The 27,445-nt window shown below is 50.0% G+C and overlaps 1 protein-coding gene across 1 annotated transcript; it reads right to left on the bottom strand.

Moving 5' to 3' along the window:
• On the bottom strand, nucleotides 1-27,445 carry PRPF40B (pre-mRNA processing factor 40 homolog B). Its single transcript, XM_079966673.1, is given in 27 exon segments — nucleotides 1-769; nucleotides 919-1,047; nucleotides 4,171-4,232; nucleotides 5,056-5,158; nucleotides 6,071-6,151; nucleotides 6,386-6,481; nucleotides 7,620-7,757; nucleotides 8,690-8,806; nucleotides 9,523-9,614; nucleotides 10,982-11,114; nucleotides 11,116-11,121; nucleotides 12,075-12,208; nucleotides 12,852-13,002; nucleotides 13,206-13,314; nucleotides 14,277-14,441; nucleotides 14,706-14,770; nucleotides 14,988-15,090; nucleotides 16,100-16,267; nucleotides 18,097-18,127; nucleotides 18,228-18,348; nucleotides 19,206-19,316; nucleotides 20,540-20,565; nucleotides 20,978-21,005; nucleotides 22,018-22,098; nucleotides 22,182-22,331; nucleotides 23,515-23,607; nucleotides 27,342-27,445. Coding segments are annotated over 27 exon segments (2,589 nt in total). The 5' UTR covers nucleotides 27,345-27,445; the 3' UTR covers nucleotides 1-676.

Here is a 27,445-nt window from a genome sequence, read left to right on the forward strand (position 1 = left end):
TAATTCTAGTCCAAGTTTATTATAAATATTGTTTGAAAAATCCCACTGAATCCTCAACACACAAGGGGTACTGCAACCAGAAGGAAGGATCCAGTCACTGAGACAAACCTTAAAAAAAAAAAAAAGAAGAACAAAAACAACCAGAAACATACACCCTGTCCCCATTCCTGGTCCACATTCCCCAGGCAGGGCTGATGCTGTGATAAACAAACTGGACCCTGCCATTCTGGTTCTAGGCCAAGGAGGCTCCGAGCAGGTGTAGCCGTGGTGAAACGTCGAGAAGAGATGCCATTTGCTCCTGTGCTACGTTGCCAACTGATGCACAGAGGAGCCCCTAACCCTATTCCCCCTAATCATCTTCAGGCTGGATCCCAGAGCTGGTTCTGAATTTTAGGTCCAGCCAAATCCTTCCTCCCTGTCCTGGTGGCTCCATGCAGACAAGGGGAATTGATGGAGGCCGTCCCTGCCAGTGGGCAGGGCCCGCTCCCGACTCGGAAGCAAGCAGGGGGGGGTGGAGGGGGGCACTGCAGCCCAATTGTGCAGGTTCCGGGCCAGAGCAGTGCACACGTTTGGCTTGGGCGCTGTCGCAGCCAAAGGAAGGCACAGCCTACGCAGGAACAAGGACCAATTGGGTCTGGCGTGTGTGGAAGGGGAGCCTCAAAAGAGGCCGCGGTGGTTACTGGTCACCCAGTTGCTGCAGCAGAGTCCGGCGCCGACGTTCCAGCTCCCCTTCACTGAGCTCTTCGCTCTCTGAGGTGTCCCAGCCGCTCTGCCAGGGAAAGGAGCGCGAGTGAGAAACCCCAGCACCTTTGCCCGCCCACCACCTCACCTTGCCGCCTCCTCCTCCTCCTCCCAAATCCTTCTTGCCTCTTCCCACCCACCATCCCTGGTGCCGTTTGATTTCCTCCCAGGGCTCACCCGCTCCCTCCTGGTGCCCCGGGGAGGGGAGTGGCCTCTTCCCTCAGGTCGCGGAGGGGCCTTCTCTCGCTCCCACTCGTCGGGTCGGGTCGGGTCCTTCTTGTGCTCAGCTTCGCTTTCAGGGCTGTTCTGTAAAAGAAGCAGCTTGCAAACTCGAGGGCAAAAGGGGCCTGGGCTGGGGCAGCCGACGGGGGGCTGCTAGCGGCCCAGCCAGCTCAGCGGTGACCAGCCCAATATAGGGAGGAAGGTGGCAAAAGCGGAGTGGGCAAAGGCAATGCAGAAAAAGACTACAGACAAGGTGAGGAGTCTGTGCTGAGATAATCAAAGAGCCTTAACTGAGAAAAAGAACCCCAAGGGGAAACTAGCTGGCAAGTTGTGTTCTGGACACAAGTGACCCTGCTTCTTTCTGGATCCCTAAGCAATGCAGTTACTGCTGCTCTGATCAGAATCCAGCAGTACAGCTAACCTGAGGCCCTCCTGGATTTCTTGGGACTCCAATTCACATCAGCGGCATCCAGTATGGAACAAGAGTCAGGGGTGATGGGAGCTGGGAGTCCCGTGGCATCCGGAGGGCTGCACAGGTTTGCCCACCCCTGATTTATAAAATATGTATCTTCGATTACAAAGTTTCCAAGGTGGCTGGCAATATCAATGCAAAATATATACAAATAAAAAAAGACAACACGGTCAAACGGAAAGAGCAGCAGAAGCAATAAGAACCAGTGGTGGTAAAAATCTGGGCAAATAAAAGCACTTTAATTTTGTGCCTGAAGTTAATCCAAGTTGAGTGTCGGCTGAGCCGCCTCTGAAAGAGAACAATACAGAGCAGAAGGGACCACTGCAGAAAAGGCACTGTTGCTGTCGTCACCACTTGGCCTCTAAATGTGGGGAAAGGATACAGATATTGAAACCTTTATTCAGAAACTCCTCTGGTTTGAGATTTCATAAGGCATTGCCCTTGTGCCTTCAAGTACATCTTTGCAATCGTAAGGTCTAGAATCTTTATTTGAAAAAGAAAGCTGAGATGCTCAGGATGCTGCCTTTTGTACCAGATACTGGGTAATGTGCTTGAGCCATCATAGAAAACACACACAAACACTTCTGACCACAGAATCATAAGGGCATGGAAAGTTTTCTGATTCTAATCTCTTTTCCCCGTGCTCCAAAGCAAAACACTCCATCACACTTTACCGCCTGTGGATTAAAGCACATAATGTCATTTACAGTGTGCCAAAAGCAGGCAACAGACATGAGAAAGTGTAATAAATGAATAGTTGGCTAATGGTACCTAAATAGCTCTGACTAATGGTCCAAGGACACGTGCTATAACCACAGAAAAAGAAAACATAGGTGCAGATCAGCCGTCCTGATCCTCCAAACATGAAACAAATCCAACCCACTGGATTTTCTAGCAGTCTCTGAAGCACTCGAGGCACTTTCAAGCACAGAACTTTTACATCTGCTCAGCTCACCTGAAATAAAAGTGCTTTTAGTGGAATCACAGTTCACACACTCAGCTGGCAACCTTTCTGCGTGCAGGAATCAGATGCAGAGAAAGCAAATGATGTACAGGTATGTCTGTGTACATCTATGTGTGTGAAGCCTGCAAGACTGCAGCATCAAATGACGGCTCACATATGGATCTCTATGGGCACATTCGCTCCCTCACACCTCACCTTTCGACTGGGGGTTGGACTCGATGGCCCTTGTGGTCTCTTCCAACTCTATGATTCTATGATTCTGTGACTCTGCAGTCACACAGGTCTCATTCTCACGTACACATATGTTCTACACAATCCTTGCACACTGGGTGATTTGACAGCAGAACGTGTGAGCTGCTGACAACTAATGTGGCCTTAGTGCATGTTCTCCCTATAGGACTGGACACGCGATGACTCCTTTGCAATCCCACAAACAGAACTTGTGCGTCAGCCTCCATGCGCTTCAGTGGACGCAGTCCACACAGCCTCCATCCCCTGCAAATGCTGCCACTCATTGTGTTGTACATTAAATGGGAGATGATACCCATAAATACAACATAATCGTGCACTGTGTACAGAACTATGCATCCTGAGAAATTTAGCTTTCTTGCTTGCTTGCTTTTTTTAAAGAATCCCTTAAATACTGCAAATATACACTAAAAATCTCAAAAATGCAAGAAGTTGGGGTGGGGAGAAACCAAGCAGGATTTCTTGAGGTAAAAGGGGCTTTCATACCATATTGACATTCACCATTACAGACACAGAAACATGAGTAAACAGTAACAGAGGAAAAGATGCAGCTAAGAGGAAAATCTGCTTAATTCATACTAGAAGGAACTTGGGAGACCATTTAGTCCAGCCCTCTGCTGGACAATCGCAGGGCTCTTGCACCTGCAGCAGCCTCCCTGGCAGATTGGTCATCCAACCTCTTATTACTCTGTTTCCCCGAAAATAAGACAGTGTCTTATATTAATTTTTGTTCCCAAAGATGCGCTAGGTCTTATTTTCAGGGGATGTCTTATTTTTCCATGAAGAAGAATACGGTACACATGCTGGTATTCCGGGGAGGCCTCATGTTCGGGGGTGGCCTTATTATCGGGGAGGTCTTATTTTCAGGGGTGCCTTATATTACAGCGAGAGGCAACACTGGAAGTAGGTCTTATTTTCGGGGGATGTTGTACTTTCGGGGAAACAGGGTAAATACTTCCAGCCAACAAGAGCTCTGCACCTCCTGAGGCCAGTCTCACTGCCAGTCTCACTATAGGAGAAGGCTCCTATAGGGTTCGCTCCTTCCTTCCTTCCTTCCTTCCTTCCTTCCTTCCTTCCTTCCTTCCTTCCTCCCATCATCTATCTATCTATCATCTATCTATCTATCTATCTATCCATCCATCTATCTATCTATCTATCTATCTATCTATCTATCTATCTATCATCTCTATATCTATCTATCATCTATCTATCTATCTATCTATCATCTGTCTGTCTGTCTGTCTGTCTGTCTGTCTGTCTGTCTGTCTGTCTGTCACATGGGGCTCCCACCCAGGCAATGACCTGCTTTGTGTGCCTCCACCCCTGGGGCAAAGCTATGCAGGTCACAGAACTCCATTTCCCGATCGGTCAGCATGGAACACACCTGGCCTTGCATTCCTAACAGATCCCTCCCCCTCAACGGTCCCCAGAGACCTGGCATTGGATGTATTGCTCCAGCCCTTTGCCTCACCCGCACCTGTTTCACCCGCGTCCTACCACTGCTTGCTGCCGTGGGACTCACCGATTTGTGCCTCTTTTTCTTGCTTTTCTTCTTCTGCCTCTTGGAGCGCCTGGTGCTGTGCTCTGCGGGGGGGGGGGGGGGGGGGAGAGAGACACACAGCATGTGGGTGCTGCCATCCCTCAGTGGGAGCAGGCAAAAGAGCCGGTTTAGACTGACCCGCCTGCAGGCACACCTCCGCGGATCCCTGCCCATTCCAGACAGAGGAACAGATGCACCACTGGCTGGATTCAGCAGGCAGGCGGAAGGGTGGCCAGGGTGTCACATGATTCATGTGGATGCCAAAGCCCCCTCACCCATACTGGATTACCAAATAGGCAGAGTAGGCACTGGCCTATGGGCCCCACGCTTTTTAGGGGCCCCACCCCTTGGTTTATTAAAATTGTTGGTTGGTAAAATCACAAACGTATTAGGAGAGAATTTGCAAGGGAGCCCCCGAGATTTTGACTGCCTAGGGGCCTCCATGGGGTTTAATCCAGCACTGCCCCTCACATACAGCGAACGGGTTTCTGTATACCAACGGTGGGGAACCTCACACATGGCCCTCCAGACTTCTCCTTTTGGCCCTCAAGACATTCCCCAGGCCACACCCCTCCCTGGCCCTTAACCCCCCCCCCCGCCCCCGGCCTCCACTTCTTCCGCCTGGCTGGACTGCATCTTTGTACTGTAATAATGGCTCTTGCTGGCCTCAGTGGAGAGACGCCCATGTAGAAACCTCTGCCTTTTGCGTGGCTGGCCAGCACCCTGCTATGCTGAGAGAAGGGTGACACCCCATTGTCTCACCCCCACCCAGGAAGGTGGCCCACTATGGCCCTCAGGCAGAGGAAACTTCCCTCAGAATGGCAGTTTGAATCAACTACTTGGCTCCGCAAAATGCCCCGCTCTTACCTGAATCAGGTGACGACGACGGTCCTGAACCAGCCGATTCTGAATGGTTTCGTTTCTTGCGCTTGGCTGTGTGGTGGGGGTGGTCTGAGCCTGACTCTGAGCCCTGGGGGGAGAAATTTGCACTCGTCAGTCACCCCCTCCCAGAGGGAGGGCAGACTAGCACTTGGGAAGCCCAGCATGCCATTAATAAACCACAGGACATCACAAGGGCTAATCATCGCCAAGCATGTCAGGGAGGAAGGTCTTAGGCTAGCTCACTCCCTTTCTGCGCATATTTCTACCTGGCCTGGGAGACCCTGATGGACCCCACCTACTGCTGCTGAAGAGGCCAGAGACCATCTTACTTGTGAGCTCTGCACAACCTGCTATTCAGGATGCCTCAAGACTATCTGGGAGCTTTGTGGTGGTCAGGATTTGACCTTGGAGTTGCTTAATTTTTACTGTATCTGATTTAATGTTTTTCTGTCTTGTTAGACCTTTTTATGAATTATGTAGGGATTGCTTAATTTTACTGTATACGTACTGAGATGCTTTCATTCATGAAAACGACTTAAATTTGGGTGTTTTTTTGTAATTATGTAAATCTTATGTCATTATGTAAATCACTGCCAAGTGAGGAGGCAGAATCCTAGGGTGATAGAATGGACTCTGTGTGTGCTGTGTGGACACACATGCCAGTTTTGGATAGACAACTCCCTGCAAGTGAAAAATCTAGGACACCCATGAAAAAGTCCTAGGCTAGTCCGCTCCATCTTTGCTGATATTTCTTTTTTTAAAAATCACAGGCAATTGTGTACATGGGGGTGCAGTCTACTCTCCCACCTCATTCCACTGCCGGTGTAGGCCACTGAGTTTCTCCCAACACTTCTTGCTGCAAAAACACCAACCCAGACTGAGAGTTTCAATAGGACAGGGGAAGAAGGCTCTCTGCCATTTGGCTTTGATAAAGATGTATCACCACCCTGACTTCAGTCACCCTCCTCCATCCCTTCCCACCACAGCCCCCTGGGCTCACCGAAGCAGACCGCTTGCGATGGTGCTTCTTGGGCTTTTTGGTGTGTTTCTTGGCCTTGGCGTGGAAATGCTGGCACTCAGTCTGTGGGGAGAGGGAGACAGAGCAGTGTGCATGTGTGTGAATCCAAATTGCAGAAAAAATCCCGAGCTGGCCCTTCTTCTGGTACAGCCTTCCTGGCTTGTTGTCTTCTCCACTACCTCCCGTCCCCACTACTTCAGCCTCTCAACATCAGGCAATCCCACCCCACAGATCCCCTTAGCGGAAGTTCCCGCTGATGCTCAACCACTCTGACCCTCCCAATCAGCCCCTGCTCACCTCTAGTAGTTGCAGGAACTCACGGAAAAGGCGGATCCGCTCTGACTCCAGCGTGATCTGCTCAAAGGCTATGTTGTTGACAAACCGCTCTCGGACCTGGAAAGGAAAGCCAAAAGGGGGGCGGGTGGATATGTTGGAGGAACTGGACATGGATGAAAGCGTTAATTTCCTTCATGAGCACACATCACCCCAAGTATGAGATAAGCCAGCTGCTATGGCAATGGACTTGTACCATAAGTGATTAAGGCATGTTAGCTCAGTACTCAGTCAGTGAGTCTGTCCATGAGTCGGAGTCTGTTTTACATCTTTAAGCTGCAGCAATAGAGATACCGGTAATTTGTGCTTGTATATCTGTATCTGCAAAGCCTACAAGCTGTATGTATATATCAATGTTTGGAACTGTATTACTGAAGCCTTATCCTCTACAGCAGTAAACTATTTTGGACCTTAAGCCTCTGTGTGGTGACTGGAACTGGAGGCAACTTCTGCTGCGTGGGAACCTCAACCTCAGATTCCCAACAGGATATCCTAACCCCTCCTCCTCAGACAGCAAAGGCTTTAGGTGCTACACACAAAAGCTGCTAGATTATTACTGTCATCCAGTGGCAATTAATGTCTTCGGGCACTAAAGTGTTTGCATCAACTGAATTAAGACAAAGAAAGTTTTCTAGGGAAGATCAACTTTAGGCTTTGGAAGCAGTCATTCCCAAAGTGCATGCTGCAAAAAATGAAAATAAGTAAAGGTTCCCATGAGGCAGAGAGCAGCCCACTCACAGAAAGAGGTATGCTGTGTCTTGGCACAAGTCACTGGTCTGCTTTTGTTGCCTTCCAGGCGTCCTCAACTGGGGGTAAATAACACTGCTATTCACTGGGTTTGATAGAATCATGTGATCACTCTTGATGCAGAATAATTACCTGCCCTCCAAAGGAGGCTGCCCAATGCATCTCTGCATGTGTCAGTACACTAGGCATTTAAAAGCTGTCTTGCGCAGAATCAGACCATTGGTCCCCTTTTGCCCAGTACTGCCTATACTTACTGGTGGTGGTTCTCCAGGATTTCAGACAGGAGCCTCTCCCAGATCCCCAGGAATTAACCTGGGACCTCCTATATGCAAAGCACATGCCTTATCTCTGAACTTCAGCCCTCCCTGTTTTCCTCTCTAGTAGCCAATTCATGCAACTCTAGATAAAGGCAGCTGGAGCTGGTGCTGCAACCGAGCGCAGAAAACCTCACCTCATCCCAGGCAGTGTTGGGTTCCAGTGGAGGAGCTGCCTGGCGCAACATGCTCTTGAATGCCGCCTCCTTGCGCCGCATCTTGCGAGTTTCTTCCTTCTCCCGTTCACGCTCCCGTGCCTCAGCCTTTTCCAGCAGCTGAGGGCAGGGAAGCAGGGAGCATCACTATACGGCATTCCTCTTATCCTCCGCTGGTCACAGAACCCGAATGGCCCTTAGGGATCTCTCCCATTCCTTGCACTGAATGAGCAAAATTATCCTCCTTGCCAGATCAGGCATAGGAACATACAAAGCTGCCCTAAACTGAATCTGGCTATTGGTCCATCTAGCTCAGTATTGTCTACACAGACTGGCAGCAGCTCTCCGGGGTTTCAGACTAAAGCTCCCATCATTCCTGACAACAGGCCAGGCATTCTGGGGCTGATGGGAGTTGGGACAACATTGAGATTGCCAGTGCCCACCCCTAGCCTAGCATCTTCATCCAGTGAATCCCAAGTCCTAGTATTATGAAAGAGGGTTGAGGGTATCCTGCTCCCTATAATGTGCTCCTACAGTCTCCACTGCTCCCAAGGAACATTTATTTGGAGCCAACAAGGGGCCAGTCACTGTACTGAAGGGGCATGTTGGCCCCTGCCTTTCAGATGCACTTAGCTATTGGAAATTGTGCCGTACGTCTTGTGCAAGCAACTCGGACTCCTCCAGGTAACCTATTTATAGAGCACTTATCCTGATATGCTTGAACAAAGCTTATGCGGAGATTAGACTACTGAGGATTATTACTGTGGCTTTCAGCCAAGATGTAATGCTACGATGTGCATTCATCCTGATTTGCTTGTGGGATATTGACATGTCTTCTCACTGATCATTTGTGCATCCCACTTTTTTCAACGCATTTCCCCATCACTTTCCATACAGCAATCAGTCCAATTATTTCTCTTCTTTTTGAAAGTGGAACTGACATGTGAGGGCGGCAGATCCCTTTAACTCACTTTAATCACACAAACCGCATTCGCTGGAATCCCTCCCACTGACAGTCTGGAGGCACACTGACGGACCCCTGCCCTACTCACACTGTTGAAAGTCAGCTTAATGTTGCCGGCATCCAGCGTGGCAGCACGCTTGTCAAAACTGATGACATGGGCGAAGTCCTCAAAGGTTGTGTTTATTTCTACGCTGAAGCTCCGGTCCTACCAAGGAGAGATATGGGGGGGGGGGGGCACAGAGGAGAACAACAGAATTAGGAATTCCCCTATTTCCCTCCAAAAACCACAAAGTATCAAGAAAGCCTGTTCCTAACTACTCTCTCCAACGTCTGTTACATGTCAATTTCACTCATTACTTTTTTTTAATTCAGAAAAAGTGAAATTGACACAAGGTAGACTGTACAGTCATACCTTGGTTTTCAAACGCCTTTGGAGTCGAACATTTTGGCTCCTGAACGACTGAAAACCAGAAATGATTGTTCCAATTTTCAAACGTTCTTTGGAACCCAAATGTACGACGCAACTTCCGTGGCTTCCGATTGGCTGTAGGAGCTTCCCACAGCCAATCAGAAGCCGTGCCCTGGTTTCCAAACGTTTTGGAAGTCAAACGGACTTCCGGAACGGATTCCGTTCGACTTCCAAGGTACCACTGTACTTGTTTCTCTTCACAGTGAAATTGACACAGATATGAAAACATGGTAGATTTTCTGCTTGTGAAGGAATAACGTTTCAAATGACACCATGGATTCATTGCCAAGAGAAGAAGCTTCCGGAAGAAGAACCATGATTGCACAGAGGGAGAAGGTGCAGCCAGCTCTGGGATCATGGAGAGAAGCACAGGTTGGGATTCAGGAGAGGGAGCAGTAGACCAGGAAGAACTTATGTGTTTCATTTCCCTCCAATGCACACTATGGCCAGACCTTCAGAATGTCCTTGATAATCTTCTTTTCATCATGGAAGCGGGCCTTCAGGTCTTCCACGTAGAACTTGAACAGGTCCAGTGGGGTGGAGCCTATGGAAGGGGAGAAGAACACATCCCATTATTCTTGCCTGCAGGAAGGAGGTTTTTTAAGACAGTGGCTTTCGAACTGCCCCAGGATTCCTTAGACGTTTATCAGCGGCCCAGTAAATGACAAGACAACAATCCCTGGTAGACCGCTACCAGTCCCCCACCTCACCCAGTAATCTGCAACAACAGAAGAACAGAAAGTGTGTTCTCTGGCTCACTCCCAGTTCAGGCCAGGTGAAAGTGAAGAACCCTGTATCAATGGAAGACCCTAGGACATGGGTGAGGCAGATGTGGCTCCTCAAGATACTGCTGGACTACAACTCCCATCATCCCTGACCATAGGGGCCATTTTGGCTAGAGCTGATGGGAGCTGAAGTCCACAGCTTCCTCACCCCCTACCTTAAAAACATTCTCCAGAATCCTGTGCAATGTACAGAGATTCAACCGAAGAAAAATCCATGCAGAAAATGTATCCCCCCCCAAAAAAATGCAGGGAGTCTGAAAAACACTGAGATAAGATAAGGTGCCTTAAAAACTTGAATGAAGCCAATGGGTGTCCCCAGCTCAGAGCTGCTAGCTCTGGTTCAAGGGCTTCAAGCATCGATCTTCATGCTGAAGATCCAAGGTTCAATCCTCGATGTTTCCAATTAAAAATCTGAGGGATTGGATCCACTAAATGGAAATGATGAAGGTTGTCTCTGGGATCTTCAACAGGCTGAGCATGTTCTCCTACCTCTGAGTTATACCCCCTGAAAACTAAACTAAACTGAAAAAAGGGGCAGAATCTAGGAATGGAAGCTCCCCAAACCCTCCAACCATCCTTCTCCTCCACTGAGCACTTGTCATTAGCAGAAGAGTGCTTTTTAATCCCATGAAACAAGCCATGTTGACCACCATAAGAACAAGAGAGAAGACAATGGTCTGTCTCTGGAAGCAACCATTTTTACTGATGCCCCAAGCATTTTGGAAAGGGTTCTTTCCTTCTTCAGGGGCAATTCCTTGCAGGTGGGGAGTTGCTTTCTTTGTTTTTGTGGTGCTTTTAAACCCTAGCCGCACTGACAAATACCACTCTTCATAGAAGTTGGGCTACGAACGTTCCGCGGTCGACAGCTTTATCTTCCCATTGGTTAGCTGGAACGCCCATCTTGTCACATTGGCTCAACTAAATCACTACCAGGAGCACAACCCAATACAGAAATTCACCCGCTTCTGTGGAACTTTTTTGTGTGCCTCAGCTGGTGCTCACACCTACTGCTCTATGTTGGGCTTTCTGCTCTCTCTTTCAATACATCCCAGGCACCTCCCCTTCGGATGGGGGTCACTATTGGGAAGGGGGTGGGGGCAGGGGCTCCTGTCCATCGTCTGCTTACCAGGCTGGCCCAACATGTTGGCAAAGCGTCTGTCGGTGCTGAGGGAGGGGTAGAGCTCCATCCAAGTGGACATGGAGTGCAGGCGCCCGCTCTCGTGCAGCTCGTCCAAGAAGGCCTGAGCAAGAAGCAGCCTGGTTATTCTACGATAGAGCGAGAGAGATCGGGGAGTCAGCCCCTCCCCCATTTACAGGCCCTGTCGGGGGCGGGGCGGCCCATGTGCTCCAAAGCAGGCCCCCAAACCCCACATTCCCCCTAGGCAGCCCAAACACAGCTCATATTGGGAGGGGAAGGGGCCATTTTTTTAAAAGACCTCTTCTCCAAACATTTCCTAGGAAATCAGGAATACTTTTCAGCTCAAAGCAAACACTGTCTGTTTCAAGAGCATGCAAAATAGGCTCTGCCTTTGCTCTGTTGCCGAACCATCTTAACAATTCCTTTATCCTCAAGATAATTGCAGGGACATAAAGGGACGCGGGTGGCGATGTGGGTTAAACCACAGAGCCTAGGACTTGTCAATCAGAAGGTTGGCAGTTCGAATCCCCGCGATGGCGTGAGCTCTCGTTGCTCGGTCCCTGCTCCTGCCAGCCTAGCAGTCCGAAAGCATGTCAAAGTGCAAGTAGATAAATAGGTACCACTCCGGCGGGAAGGTAAACGGTGTTTCCATGCACTGCTCTGGTTAGTCATGCTGGCCACATGACCCAGAAGCTGTATGCCGGCTCCCTCGGCCAATAAAGCGAGATGAGCGCCGCAACCCCAGAGTCGGTCACGATTGGACCTAATGGCCAGGGGTCTGCTGCTTTTTTTAAAGCAGCAGATGATTACAAATGCGGCTACAAGAGAGAGTGTATGAAGCTGCCTCGTTCCCATCAAGCCCATGGTCCATCTAGCTTAGTAATTGCATACTCAGACTGGCAGCAACTCTCTGGGGTGTTAGGCAGACGTCCCCCCCCCCCAAACCCAGGCAGGGACTCAATGGGGACCTTCTGCAACCAAACCATGTGCTCTGCCCTTCGGCAAGGCTGCCTCCCACTTCCCAAACAGGGGCTCAGGGTTCCCCCCACTGATCGTGCCTCCCACCCAAAGCTGCAGCTACCTGGAAGGCTTCCCTGTTCTTGCGCTGCTGGCGCCTCTCCCGCAGCCGGCCGCGCTCACGTTCCTCCTCCTCCTCTCTTTCCAGGGTCCGGATGTGCTCCTCAAAGCAGATCAAGGCATCCTCCTTGTCCATGTCTGAAAGAGGTGGGAGGGGCCCGAGCTCAGCTGGGCAAGAGGGTGCATCACTCTGGGCCAGCCAGGTGGGGCAGGCTACAGCACAGGGAAACAGGGAGGGGAGTCTATCATCTCTGGCTGGGGGGGGGGCGGATCTGGGTGGAGAGAGGCATGTGGTGCTGGAGGGGTGGGGTGGGGGTGGCAGCAGCAAGGAGAGCCAAAGGCCGGGACATCTGAGCACTGCTTCTGTGCCTTATAGCCCTAGAACCAAAGCTTTCAGGACTTCTGGAAAGCACAGCAAACTCAAAACAGGTCACAGCCAAGATGCCCACGCCAACAGAATACATTTATTTCAAGGGGTTAATCACAGTATTCAGTATTTAGGATTTCACGGCCTCAGGGTCTCCCTTTATTTTATTTATTAGCAACAGATATAGACTTGCATATTGATAGGTGTCTCAGCTTTTCCCACTTGCAAACTGAAGGGCTCCACCCCACCCCATTAGTGAGTCTTTTTCTTACTGGTGCAACATTTCTGTCATGCGCACAGAGCCTCAAGGAGCCCCTGTGATTCTGGAGGTTCCACCTGGGAGGGGTGTGCGTTCGCCTAGGGGGCTTTGTGCGGGGAAAGAGAGAAGGACTAGGAAGGTGGAAGGCGCCTCACTTTGCAGGTCTTCATCCTCGGCAAAGCTGGGGTTGTCCATGAGGTACTGCTGGGCTTCAGACCAGGTGGTCTGGAAGCTGACGCGGCTCATGCTGTCCAGGATGCTCTTCAGAGCCTGGATGTTCCTCTTGCGCAGCTGCTTGGCATGCTCCTGGGTGGGGGGCAGAGGACAGCGTTGGGGGACGGAACCCACCCCAGCAGGGCACATGGCTTCCTGCCCCCAACCTTCTCCATTATGAAGACTGGGGAGGTGAGGGGCAGGGAGGGAATTCTGGGAGATGGAATGCCTGGATTCTATGCAAACAATCAACCACCTCTGTCCTCCTTTGCTCACACTCCTTGTTTTCGTTTTACCTTCTCCTTTTTGGCCAGGAAGAAGAGAACATCATCGTAGATCTCCTTGCGGTCACGCTCTGGCACCACAGCCCACACTTCCAGCTCCCCAAACATCTGCTCAGCTTTCCTGGGGGGACAGGAAAAGAAAGGAAGCAAGCAGCAGGGGGGGGGGTGATGCTGCTGCAGCGTGGTCAAGGGAGGGGCATGCACACAGAGACCCTCTGCCACAACCAGGAGCACCAAGCTCGATTCTTCTCTCTCTTTTTAACTAGCACCTGGAAGCTTATTCCCACATTACATGGAACACAGCTACATGTGTTTGTGTGAAAGGGTGTGCTCTTGCTGATTTGTTCAGCTCAGCTAGCTGTGTACAGAGGCTGTACACTTGCTGCACATCAGGTGCAAATAAGGGTACGAGTGTACAGCTCAGCTCTCTGACTGCAACATGTGAACACTCCTACTGGAACTGTTGGAAAAATACAGGGCTAACAGAAACTCTGGAGCTTGAAAGAGGAATCTTGCAGGCTGGAGCTGGGACTTATGCCCCCTGATCTGCCACAGAAGGTATGTGCTTCTTCTTCAGGTACCAAGGGGAGCAGAGGCATGCAACAATGGCCATCGTGATTGGCCAGGCTTTAATATCAATAATAGGCGGTAGGGGCCTTCTCCCTTGCCTGGTCAACAGCAACCAGAAGCTACTTCTGCTCTGAAATTCAAACTCCAGATTATTCGGCATTTCCAGTTCAAACCCCTTCAGTTTCACCAATGAGGACTCTGAGCTGAAGAATGATCCCTCCCTCCTGGTCTTAGCTTGATTGGTGGGTCATGCCAGACCCCAACATGGAGCCTGGAACATGATGACTTGCACTTGACGCTGCCCACTGACTGGGCAGACATGGAGTGACACCTCCTCTGTCCAGGGCCAATCAAATCAGACTCAGAACAGGGTGGGAAGGGCCAGGAAGAAACCTGCAGGTGCCCTAGCTCCCTCCTTGAAGAGCCTGAAAGTGCCCCCTACTCAAAGAGAACTACCGCACTGGGATCCTGCCCCTCTGCAAGAAACCCGTCTGCAACTTTGGCACCCTCTACCTGTAGCGGGTGATGGAGCTCATCTTGCTGTGCTGCTCCAGGAAGCGCTGCAGCTCCTCTTTGGCTTCCTTGGCCCGGAGCCGGGCCTCTTCCTTCTCCTCCTTGTCTCGCTGAGCCTTGTAAGCATTGAAAGCCTGCTTCTTCTCGCTCAGCTTGGGCAAAGCACTGGGGCACAAGGCAAGAGGGTCATCAAGGGTTGCTCTTCAGAGACGGCACCCAAGGGGTGAGGGAGAATGGGGGGCAGTGGGAGCGGGGGCAGGAGCGCTAGGGAATTCCCAGCCACACAACACTCTGGGCCAGGCAAAGTCTAAGACTAGCTGGACTTTTTCTCCTTCCTGCAACAGTCAGGATTTCCAACAGTGCAGTGAAGCAGGCTGAGGGCTGCAGTGACATTGTGGGGAAGGAAGGGGCGTTCATTTCAGACTGTACCTGAACCGCGGGTCAGTGCTGATGAGCTTCATGGCCTGCTCCCACGACGCACTTGCTGGGACGCCCTGGAGCCAGAGAGCAGCAGCACTTCAGCCAAAATGGCACCACCACCTTCCCATTCCAGCTTGACTGGCCCCACCCTTTTCGCCCCTCATCTCAGGACCAGTTTACACAATCGTAGTCAAGTTTTTGCCTGGACTGCGCCAATGCAGGCTACGTGTTTGCTCGTTCCTAGGAGGGAATCTCTGGTCCTCCAGCCCACCCACCTGCCCCTGTCAGTACCTTGTCCTTGAGCAGCTCCTTAAAAGCTTGTTTGGCTTCTTCTTTGTTGCTCCAGGCATTGCCAGGGCCACGGTCTTCCTCGTCTCTGCGGACGGGATCACAGCTAGCTCAGGAAACAAACAAACCCCCCAAAAGTATCAGATGGAGCAATGGGCATGCTAGCGCTCAAGGGTTTCTCAAATGAATTCAGGTCTTCCCTTCTCACAATGGCCAGCCAGATGCCTGTGGGCATCTCACAAGGAGGACCTAAGTTCAATACTTCTGAGTCCCAGGGTACACAGAGGCATTCCACACCTCTGATACTGGATGCAGTGCCCAGCCATAACGGAGGTACAGACACCACCAACTTCCACACATAAGGCTTTATGGACGGGGGTGAATGGATATTAAAGATGGTTGCAGCAGGAGTTCTACTTCCTTCCCTTTACTCCTGCCACGCACACCCATCCCAACCTCTTGGCAAAGGGTGGAAGCTTCAGCATCCCTGAAGGGGAGGAACTCACCAGCCCCTCCCTCCATGGAGCCAAAGAAGCGGGCGCTAGAATTCTAGCCTGTACCACTTCAGGCAGCCAGTGGGCATGTCATGTTGTTGTTTTTCTTAATGCACCTTAATAAGAAAATAAAACCTCCCTGTTTGTACGAATCCAGCACATCAGGGACAGGGCCACACTAAACCTTTTCTCTCTGGTGTACTAGGCTGTTATATGCCCCCAACGGGGAAAAACAACAACAACCAGCCCACACCTCCTGCGCTAAATGCACTGCAAAATGACACACTCCAGAGCTCTATGACCACCTGCAATAGTGTGTGTGGAGGGGAAACTGTGGCTTATTTTGCAGGAATAGAATACCACTTCCATAATCATCCCCCACTTGGTGTTCCCTTTCCAATTCCCCAAGGTGGGGGGGAAGAGACTCCACAAACCCCCCGTTTGAAAGCCAAGCCTGGATGGGGGAGCCTGTAGCTGTCTATGTGCTGTGGACCACAAGTCCCATCATCCTTGGCCATCGGCCATGCTGGCTGAAGCTGATGGGAGCTGGAGTCGTCGTCCCCCCAAAACCCAAAGAGGGCTTAATCCCACACCCTCTCTGTTCCCCGCCCCTCATGCCACCTGCTTGCGATCTCCTCCTCAGCTGCAGTAGGCCCGCCCTCCGTGCCTGGCGTTTCCTGTCCTTCGATGCCCCCGGTGCCTTCTGTGTCCGAGGTGGCTGCGGAGGATGGGGTGGGGCTGTCAGGGCCCGACAGTGGCGCCTCTGGTTGCTGAGGCTGCTGTTGCCTCCTAAGAAAGGGGAGAAGATCAGGCTTTGGAACGCTGTGCGCCAGAACACACACACACAAGAAACTGGCACCATTCATGTTGGTGTTGATCTTTAAAGCCCTAAACGGCCTCGGCCCTGTATACCTGAAGGAGCGTCTCCACCCCCATCGTTCTGCCTGGACGCTGAGGTCCAGCGCCGAGGGCCTTCTGGCAGTTCCCTCATTGCGAGAAGCAAAGCTACAGGGAACCAGGCAGAGGGCCTTCTCGGTGGTGGCGCCCACCCTGTGGAACGCCCTCCACAGGGTGCCAGTGTGGTGTAGTGGTTAAGAGCGGTAGTCTTGTAATCTGGGGAACCAGGTTCGAGTCTCCACTCCTCCACATGCAGCTGCTGGGTGACCTTGGGCTAGTCACACTTCTTTGAAGTCTCTCAGCCCCACTCACCTCACAGAGTGTTTGTTGTGGGGGAGGAAGGGAAAGGAGAATGTTAGCCGCTTTGAGACTCCTGAAGGGGAGTGAAAGGCGGGATATCAAATCCAAACTCTTCTTCTTCTTCTTCTTCTTCCTCCCATCAGATGTCAAAGCGATAAACAACTACCTGACATTCAGAAGACATCTTAAGGCAGCCCTGTTCAGGGAAGTTTTTAATGTGTGACATTTTAGTGTATTTTTGGTGTCTGTGGAAGCCGCCCAGAGTGGCTGGGGAAACCCAGCCAGATGGGCGGGGTACAAATAATAAATTGTTATTGTTATTGTTATTGTTATTGTTATTGTTATTGTTATTGTTATTGTTATTGTTATTGTTATTATACATAGCTTGGTGGTGTTCTGGATCCTTTGCTGTCCCTTGAGGCTCAGGTGCCCTTGGTGACACGAGAGTGCCTTCCATCAGCTTTGGCTGGTGGCCCAGCTACGCCCCTATCCAGACAGGGACAACCTAACTTCTGTCTCTTATGCTCTGGTTATACATGGAGCTGCCTCTGAAGACAGTTCAGAAACTTCAGCTGGTGCAGAATTCAGCGGACAGGTTGCTCAGCACAGGGAAAGACTGTTTGAGCATATGATGCCAATCCTGACCAACTGCACTGGCTGCCAATTAGTTTCTGCGCCCAATGCAAAGTGCTGCTTTTGACCTATAAAGCCTTAAATGGCTCAGGGCCGCAATACCTCAAGGACTGCCTTTCCCAATATAAATCCAACCCGGACCCCGTGATCATCCTCTGAGGCACTGATTCATGTGCCTTCTCCCATGAGAGGTTCGGAGGGTGACCACATGAGGCCTTTTCTGCATTGGCTGTATGTAAGCCATTCTGGGAGCCATTTTGGGCTGAAGGGCAGGGCACTAATGATCTAAATAAATAAATCACTAGCCAATAAATAAATAGCCAAATAAATAATTCTGCCACCCGCCAAAGAGATCTTTTCCCTCCTTGTCAAGGGCTAGAAGCAGGGGAAAGAGAGAGAGAGATGCTGAACAAGGCTAGCACACCATAAAATAGGGCCTCTGGGAGCCTTGGAAGTCTCCATCACTGTGGATCTTGCCTGAGCCTCTTCTGGAGGTGGAATGGATGTTTTCAAGCTTCTTGCACTGGCCATAAGGGCAAGAACAGAGCTGGGACCCTCCAGGTGTTGCTGGCCTCCAAATCCCATCAACCCCAGCCAGCAGGGCCAGTGGTCAGGAATTATGGGATTTGGAGTTCCAACAGCTTCCCTTACCCCTTGCTCTCTCTAAATCCAACTTCAACACAAGAAAGTTAGTTTTTTGGATGCTGAATTCTGGACCCCATGCCAGATTGTTAAGCTGGCCAGAGAAGAAGCCCTTCCTCACGCGAAGCTCCTCCACAAGGACTTACTCTGCTTCTTCTTCCTCTTCTTTGATCAGTGCTGAGGAAACAAAAGGCAGGGGGTGGTTACCACGGTGACGCTTGAGGAAAGGCAGGGCCCAGCCCCGGCCTAACCACCTCCTGGCGGCCCAGACCCTCACCTTCAATGTCATCAAGGTCACGGGGACGGGTCCAGCGGGACTCCTTGCTCTGAGTGTTGTAGTAATAAGGTTTCCCGGTCTCCGAGCGGTACTCACGCCAGGGGCAGCGCGACAACAGGAGCTGAAGGAGGAGAAAGGACACCTTAGGAGCTGCCTACGCTCTTCCTAAAATGGTGGTGGTGACAAGGTTCCCTCACAAAAACTTCCATCACCACCCCCTTTTTAAAAGACAAGAGTCAAAAGGACCATCTGTAGATTTGTGCGTATGTGAAGAAGCCAAAGCCCAACACACTGTCACAGTCCAGCGTGACCAAGAGACAAAATGCAGGATGAGGCTATGCAGATGAGAGCAGGCGGGGGTGTCAGTAATTGGGGCACAAGAAGTCAGGAACAAGCTTCACCTTGGCTTCAGTGGAGTCCCCAGATGCACCCCCTATTTATTTATTTATTTTTACTTTCCCCGGAATTTGCAAATGGTTGCCATTCACTCCTATGGGATAGAACGCTGTAGTGAGAACCAAGCCTCTGAATACCCATTGCAGGTGGGCAGAGTGTGCCTGTTCTCGGGTCCCGCTTGCAGGTTTCCCAAAGGCACCTTGCTAGCCGCTGTGGGAACAGGATATTGGACTTGGTGGACTACAGGCCTGATCTAGTAGGCCTATTCTCATATTCTTTTGTATCTCCAGATATCTGGCGACCTGCTATCATGTCTCCTCTTAATCTTCTCCAGGCAAAACATACCCAGCAATTTCAACCATTCCTTGTAGGATTTGATTCCGGGAACCCAGATGTGCTTTTTCTTTGGGCTGCTTCTGAATAAGCTCACAGGATTCCCCCCTCCCTTTGTCCCTTAGCTCCTATCTCTGGTCTGTTGTCCACTCCTCAGCATTCAAGATAACTCAACAAAGAGTAAGGCATCTATGTTTTGAATCTTATGTACGCTCCGCCCCACCCTGCGAGGCTAACTAGGGCTCTCACTTCTGCCTTGGACTTCAGCTCGTCTGGCTTTTCCCAGCTTGACTGTTTGGTTTCAGAATTGTAGTAATAAACTCGCCCATCCGGAGCCCGATGCTCAGTCCATGAAGGCTTCTGAGGAAAAAGAGGAAGAGAAGAAAATGAGACACCTTGCGGCAGGTTTCTCTTGCATGGATATCTATGCCTGTGATTATGAAGAGAGGGTTCAAACCATGTAGGCAACACCACGAGAAAATCTCCTAAGTCTCAGGGTTGTGGGAAAGGCTGTCTAGTAATAAATTTCCTATAGTCAAGGAGTTGGGAGGTTTTAGCGCCCAGTTTAGTTTTATGGGACGCGGGTAGCGCTGTGGTCTAAACCACAGAGCCTAGGGCTTGCCAATCAGAAAGTCGGCGGTTCAAATCATATCGACGGGGTGAGCTCCCATTGCTCGGTCCCTGCTCCTGCCAACCTAGCAGTTCGAAAGCACGTCAAAGTGCAAGTAGATAAATAGGTACCACTCCGGTGGGAAGGTAAACGGTGTTTCCGTGCGCTGCTCTGGTTCGCCAGAAGCAGCTTTGTCATGCTGGCTACATGACCCAGAAGCTGTACAGCAGCTCCCTCGGCCAGTAAAGTGAGATGAGTGCCGCAACCCCAGAGTCGTCTGCAACTGGACCAAAGGTCAGGGGTCCCTCTACCTTAGTTTCTTTACCGCTTCCCATAACAACCAGAATAAATTATACAAAATAGGGAAATGAAAAATAAGCTGACACACTGTACTTTACTTACAAATATAAGCAACCACACTTGATTTTCCTTCTCCATTCTATATCATCAACAAAATACCCCTTGCAGCTGCTAGAGACCCTTCCCCAAGGTTCCTCATCTGAATCAGGAGCTCAACCATCGTATACACACGCAAACTCTCCTCCCCTCCCAGGGCCAAAAAACCTCCAGTTTTGTTTCTTGTTTCCCAACTTCTATTTGGGGATTTGCTTTTGCACAAATCCAGAAGATCCAGCACTAGAGGAAAAGTGCCAGAGCAGATTGCTCTTCAGTCTCTTAACAAGGCCCAGCAACATGAGCACAAGGTTTCTAGGACAAAATACCCATGAAGTTACAATGCCACCTTGCAAGGCAGGTGTTGGTGGAAGCGGCGGCAGCAAAGCACAAACCACACACAGCATTTTCTCCAGCAACAGAAATAAAAGCTGGAGTTTTGAGCGCTGAGAACATGCAAACTAGCTGACCATGGCAATGGAACCTGGAAGGAGGCTGCACTTAAACTCCCCATAACAAAAAGAGTGACAAATGAGCATTTAATTCTTCCTCTGAAACTGGTACTTGGCCAGTTACTCACCACAGGGGCTCCTTGGGTCGCCGTGGCTGCAAATCAAGAGAGCAGAGATTAGACCAGGTACAGTGGCTTAGCGCTGAAGAGGTTCAAGCTTCTAGGAACCAATTTCAATTTCTCTATAAAGGGGGAGCAAAAGGAAGCTTGCAGAAACAACCATCTCAACTGGACTGGCACTGGATGGTAGGACTGCCAGTGTTTTCTGGTTAAAGGTGCTGTGCCTTTGAGAGCAACGAATCAGGCAAAATTTCAACGGATGTAGTTAATGCTCCTCTCTGCACTGAGAGGCTACAGCATGCAGCCGTAGAAGGCACAGTAACTCCATTGCAAAGAAAGACCAGGGTGAGGAGCAGCAGGTTTCTCTGTTGTTGGATTTTTCACACAGAGCCTGCTCCTGATCTGGATCCACCCTCCCCTCAAGGACAAATCCACTGGGATACTCACCACTGGATGGGTCTGTTGCAGGACCTGCCTGTCAAGAGAGAGATGGGAACTAAATCAAGGCGTTTGGAACCTGCTCTGTCCGTAACTGGATGGAATTTCTGAGCCTCTTTGCCCTCAAGGCACTTTACATGTTGCAAAAAGATTGGCTAGGCAAAGTGATTTGGAGCAGAGAAGTGGGAGGCATGTGTGTGCACGCTCATGTGCACAAGTGCTGCTGCTGCATTCTAAGTCACCCCCTCCCATGACAACTTTGCTCTTGAAAAACAGGCCACTGGCCTCTCCTCTTGCCTATTTAATAAGGCCCAACAGCACCAACTATCTCTTTCAACACTCATCCACATACCCAGATGCTCGAGATACATCAAAGGCCAGCAAACGCTGCCACATCTGCCTGGGCCAAATTGATAACACGACCCACAGCTTGGTGACCCTAGCAGCAGCAGCCAGCAGGAAACCCTTCTCCAGTAGTGTGGCCAACCTTTTTCTTTTTGACTTTGTCGTCATCAAGAGCACCACATGCCACATTCGGAGTAATAAACAAGTCAGTTTCAGCGGCTACTGCAGTACATGTGCAACCCTTTGTGCCCCGGGGTTGCTTCGCCCTCTACTGGCAGGGAGAGGCAAGCAGGAAATGTAGGCCACAGTCAAGATCATGGGTAGGCAAACTAAGGCCCGGGGGCTGGATTCGGCCCCATCGCCTTCTAAATCCGGCCCGCGGATGGTCCGAGAATCAGCTTGTTTTTACATGAGTAGAATGTGTGCTTTTATTTAAAATGCATCTCTGGGGCATTATTTGTGGGGCATAGGAATACGTTCACCCCCCCCCCAAATATAGTCAGCCCCCCACAAGTTCTGAGGGACAGTGGACTGCTGAAAAAGTTTGCTGACCCCTGGTCAAGATCAAAAGGCCGTCCTACTGATATGCAGGCATGTCACCAAACTCCTAGTGTGAGTGCCATTACCAGCAGCCTTGCCACAAACTGGGGACCCTTATCTCACTATAACCCCCCCCGAGATCTATGCCCCTCCCAGATACTCACCCCTCCAGAGACAGCAACAGGCCCACCTGGCACCCCAGGCATTATCATCCCAGGCAGCATTGGTGGTACCATTGCGGGCATCTGGGGGAAACAACCCAAAAATGGTATAAGTCATAAGAAGGTGGTCAGAAAGACAAACAAAGGCTTTGTGGGAAATGCCTTACCTGTCCAAGGGGGGGTGGTCCAGGCATGGGTGGGATCATTGGGGGAGGAGGCATCATGCCAGGAGGCATGGGCGGCATAGGGGGCGGGCGTGGTCCCAATGGGGGCAATCCCATTGGAGGGAACGGAGGTGGGATCCCAGGATGAGGCATCTAGGAGCAAGGAGAAAAAGAGAAAGAATACACTCCAAGTCGCACGTATCCAAAACAGCTGCCAGCAACCATGGCATGACTTGGGCCTCTGTCAAGTAGAAGCAAGTTGGGTCCAACATCAGGGCGAAAAGAAGGCAACATTTTCACAGGACAACCCCTCCCACAGCAGCACTGCACTTCAACAGATAGGGAGGGCAAATGTGCGCCCATACAAGCTTACAAAATCCTACCGCAGACATGGCGAACTGGCAGACTGAAGTCCAGGCAATGGTCTCCAGTCCACGTTTCACATGCTGCAATTCCGCACCACGACTCAAGTAAAGGAAACATGTAGAAAGACAACTTTTTTGGCAGGGGGTTGGACTCGATGGCCCTTGTGGTCTCTTCCAACTCTAGGATTCTATGATTCTAGGATTCTAGGATTCTAGGAACTGAACTCCACCAAAGCCTGTAATGACCTTTCAGACTTTCACAGCATTTCACTGCCCACAATTGACAATGATCAGGAATGATTGGAGTTGTAGTTCAGCCACATCTGAAGGGCCACAGATTCCCTACTCCTGTCTTATAATTTGCAAAGCATCATCAACAGTATTGGTGCTATATGGTTATTATGATAACGATTATTATTTTGCTGCTCCGGTATATAAAGAGTAGATACAAACACACACTCGTGCCACTTTCACATGTACAGTGGTACCTCTGGTTATGTACTTAATTCATTCTGGAGGTCCGTTCTTAACCTGAAACTGTTCTTAACCTGAAGCACCACTTTAGCTAATGGGGCCTCCTGCTGCCGCCGCACCGCAGGAGCACGATTCCTGTTCTCATCCTGAAGCAAAGTTCTTAACCCGAGGTAATATTTCTGGGTTAGCGGAGTCTGTAGCCTGAAGTGTGTGTAACCTGAAGTGTATGTAACCCGAGGTACCCCTGTACTCAAAACACATCCTCACATTTATTTAATATTAAATTTATTTCTCCCACACACAAACACACACACTTCGCAGACAAAGGAGTCCAAGGTGGCACACACAGCGATGATAAAGTAGGATGCATCACCTGTCACATATAGCACCTTTATACACTCTCGTGTGCACGCACACACACCATACACCCCGTTGCATAGGATCAAGGACCAGAAGGCAGCTTAACATGCTGAGATACAAGCTGAAATAAAACTTACAAAGGGAGGAGGCAGAATTGGTGGTGGCGGTGGAGCTGGAGGAAATGGGGCCGGCTGCCCAGGCGGAGGGCCACTGCCTGAATCTGGAGCTGACTGCAAAGAGAGAGGGGGAGGGAGAGAATAAACGTGGGGTGGTGGTAATTGCGAGTTTATTGCTGGGGAGGCAGCTAAAGTGAAAACTGGCACAAGGGGTATATATTGGGTTTGGATGGGGCAAACCCAGGAATAAATCTCCGCTCAGCCTGCAAAGTCCACTGATCCCCCTTTGGCAAGTCACACTCTTGTAATCTAACTTCTCATGCAGTGTTATGAGGTTAAAAATGCCAGTCTGAACTGCAAGGATGACTCCAAGTGTTAGCTGGCCTTCCTCCAGCCAAAAGAAAATGACTTGCTCCCTCTTTTCAGTTACAGCATAATTTGCATTTAATGTGTTGCTCCCCTAATCCTTGCCTTTGCCACCCCTTTGCTCCCCCAAACTAGTTTTTCTGGATCTCCCCTGCTGAGTTTGTTAGAATATACAAATAATAAGATCCCAACACACGATGAGAAATACTTTTCACCCCAAATGAATAGGCTTCAGTGGCTTTCTTTATTCTTTTGTGAAGTACATGGGCAAAAAACTGGCTTGGGATGCTACTGGCAGGAGACTCAAGTGTGCCTTTTGGTTAGGAGAACCAGTCCAGGAAAACAGGCTAAGCCAAATAAGAAAGGGTCTGCACAATCCTAAACAGATGAAGACGTCCCTGGAAGCTAACAACTAAAGTCCAAGGATGCCTGCCTTTCCCTGTTGCATTTATTGCAGGTACACTGCCTCCGGACATAGCAATTCTCTTTAGCTATCATGGCTATGAGCCACTGATCTCTTTTCTCGCTGAATTTGTCCAGCCCTTAAATAACAAAAGCAAACAAGCTAATGGCCATCTCCCCAGCTTGCAGTAGTGAATTCCTAATGTGTTTGTGTTCCCAGTCAAAGTGGTTTGCTTGGTGAGCACAGAGTGGCTTGCCCAGTGGGGCAGAGCTGCAGCAATAGCCTCTTGGCAGCAATGTCACTGGTGCTTACTGGGAGAGGAAAAGAGGCAGCAAGCTCAGGGCTGTGTGTGGAAGCACCAGATTGGCTCCGCTAGACCATTCACATGGTCCTGACCTTGGCCCTCCCAGTAGACACTTGTGTGGAGGCTACTGTTGTAGCTCCATCCCACTGGGCAACCCTCCAGCACAAGACAGGTCTTTCTCTGTGGTGTCTCCACAGTCATGGAACTTTCTCTCAGTTACCATTCACCATTTATGTTCTGGCTTTCAATAAAGTCTTAAAAACTTGTACCTTCCCCTACTGCTTTTTCTTAAGAGATTTGGTGACTTCACGCCATTTCTCTCTTGTGTCTACTGGCCTGTATCTAATCAATGCTTCGTATTCTGCCTGATGGTCTACTGTTTTAATTTCTCTTTGTACATCACCTTACAAAGGGCTTGACCCTGAAAAGTGACTAGTAAATAACTGGGATAAATGAACAAATAATGAACATTCATTAATGCACTTCTGTGTGAAAAATGCACTTCTTTTTGCTATTCCTCCTGAATCTACTGCTTGTTGGTGATGCCAAGTTCTGACACTGGATGATTCTTTTGTCCAATGCCATTCATAATTTCATAAAACCTGCCATCCCTTTAATAAACACCATAAGCTTAAGGCAAATGCTCCAGCCTAATGATCCTTTCAGTTGCCCTTTTTCTATATGACAAGTGCAGGATGGCCAGGTTTGGAAAGCAAACTTGGATTAATGGGCACATACATACAGATGAACTTGTAGGAGATGAGGATGACTGGGAGCAGAAATGGAGAGTAATAAGGAATGTTGCATGAGCAACAACATTTGGTGGGAAATGGTAGCCTATCTAGAGAATGGCTTCAGTTGTTCACAGTAAAGCAAATTTTGGCCTACCATGACCAGGCAAACTGTTGGCTCCTGAAGAACTCCCACCCACTTTTCCTTCTACTACAGGAGTGACACATGAATGGCACCAATGCCTTATTCCCTCCAGCATAAGAAGATCCCAGATTTGGAAAGAGTTGGGCAGGGACAAGACAATTCTGAATTGCCCTCTTCTATAACTGAGCTAAAGGAAATCTCAGTGTGGGGACATAGCACCTAGCCCCTAATTTATTGCCCTAAATCAGAACATAACAAGCTGCCTTGTATCAAGTCAGATGATTGGTCTCTGTAGCTCAGCACTTGTCTACTGTTCTTCAGTCTTGGGTCCCCAGATGTTGCTGAGTAACAACTCACATAATCCCTGTCCATTGGCCAAACCTGTTGGGAATGATGGGAGCTGGAGTCCAGCAACATCTGGGGACCCAAGGCTGAAGAATGCTCTTCAGGGGAGTCTCTCAGTCCTACCTGGAGATGCCAGGGATCATCAAGCTAGGGACTTTCTGCATGGAGAGCATGGGCTTGACAACTAAGCTACGCTCCTTTTCCTAACGAGTGACCTGGAAGACCCACTCTTAAACAGGGAAGTCATGGGGCTCTTTCAGCTTCTTGCATGGAAGTTCATTCTACTGCACTCTATCAAGGCTTATTCCCACATAACTCCCTTTTCACTTCTGTGTTGACATCAGCAAACTTGACACTGGTTCCATCCTCAGGGTAGCTTTTACAATCTACTCTGATGCTCTCTGCCTAATACTGAAGTGATTTTCAAAGCCCAGTTCACTGTCTGGAATGGCAGTTTGGATCCCACTTCGGCTGTGGAACAGAAGTATTTTATATACACATTATCTGCCAATGCATGTGTGTCCATGTATAATGCATACCTATCTAGGTCAATGTGCCCACGTATTTGTGCCTACACCTACACATTTGTCTGCAATGTCTATCTGCAGGTGGGCCTTCAAACATGAATCCTTCCACACATGTGCCTATACTTAGATGTACATGACAAATAAAGATTACTCGTATGCAATTTACGTTTAAAGGTGCCTAGGTTTATGTATATTAATCAGTACATGTATTTCTGCATTTATGTGCTTTAGCAGGTGTTCGTACCTATCCCTGCAAGCATACCTCAGGGTGTGCATGGTATGACACATCCCATTTATTGCTGCGTGCTTGCTCCCATGGACAGTGTTTGTGTGTGAGTATAGACGAGTGAGTGGGCATGGTGCAGTAGACAGGGTGCCTGTGGGAGACTCTGGTTCAGATTCCTGCTCAGTCATAAAGCTCACTACTGTACTGGGTGGCCTTGGGAAGACTGCTATCTCAAGTGAATGTAGCTTCTCCTTGTAATCCCAAAACAATACTGTTAGCTTCAAATTCATCCCCTGGGCTAAAGCCGGTGTAAAATCTACACAGGCTTTATGTGTGCACCTATTCCCACATGTGCACATGAGTGTTTGCACAAGTGGGGTTCGTGTAGTTCTGCATGCACCTGTAGAGATCTGGATGCTTTTGCATTTTTTCCCTTCCTTTCTGGCATGGTGCATGCATGTGTATCTAGTTGCACAAACCAGGGTGCCTCACTATCCTGCTGCGCACCCTTCTCCCGGCCTCCTTCCAGCACCCACCTCATTGCTCCGAAGCCTCCCGAGCGGGAGCAAGAAAGGAGAAGAGGAGGAGGAGGAGGCGGCGGCGGCGGGTGGGGAGCCCCATCACCATTCCCCCGTGGGTGCAAAAGATGTGGGGGCGACGTGGCGCGTGGAGGATGTCCCCTCCGCCCCTCCCTCTCCCTTGCAAGCTTCCACCGCGCACACACACGCACCCCTCCGCCCCCGAACCCATCTCCGCCCCGGATCTTCGGGGGAGGGGGAATAACAAAGCGGCAGACATTACCATGGCCGAGCCTCGGATCAGCTGGGCGTGCAGGCGGGCAGCTCAGCCCACCCGGCAGTAAGGGCGGCCGCGATTGGAGGAGGCGGGCTGAGGGAGAGGGAGAG

This window comes from Podarcis cretensis (genome assembly GCF_951804945.1).
Source record: "Podarcis cretensis genome assembly, chromosome: 2".
In the NCBI taxonomy this organism is placed as follows: domain Eukaryota; kingdom Metazoa; phylum Chordata; class Lepidosauria; order Squamata; family Lacertidae; genus Podarcis; species Podarcis cretensis.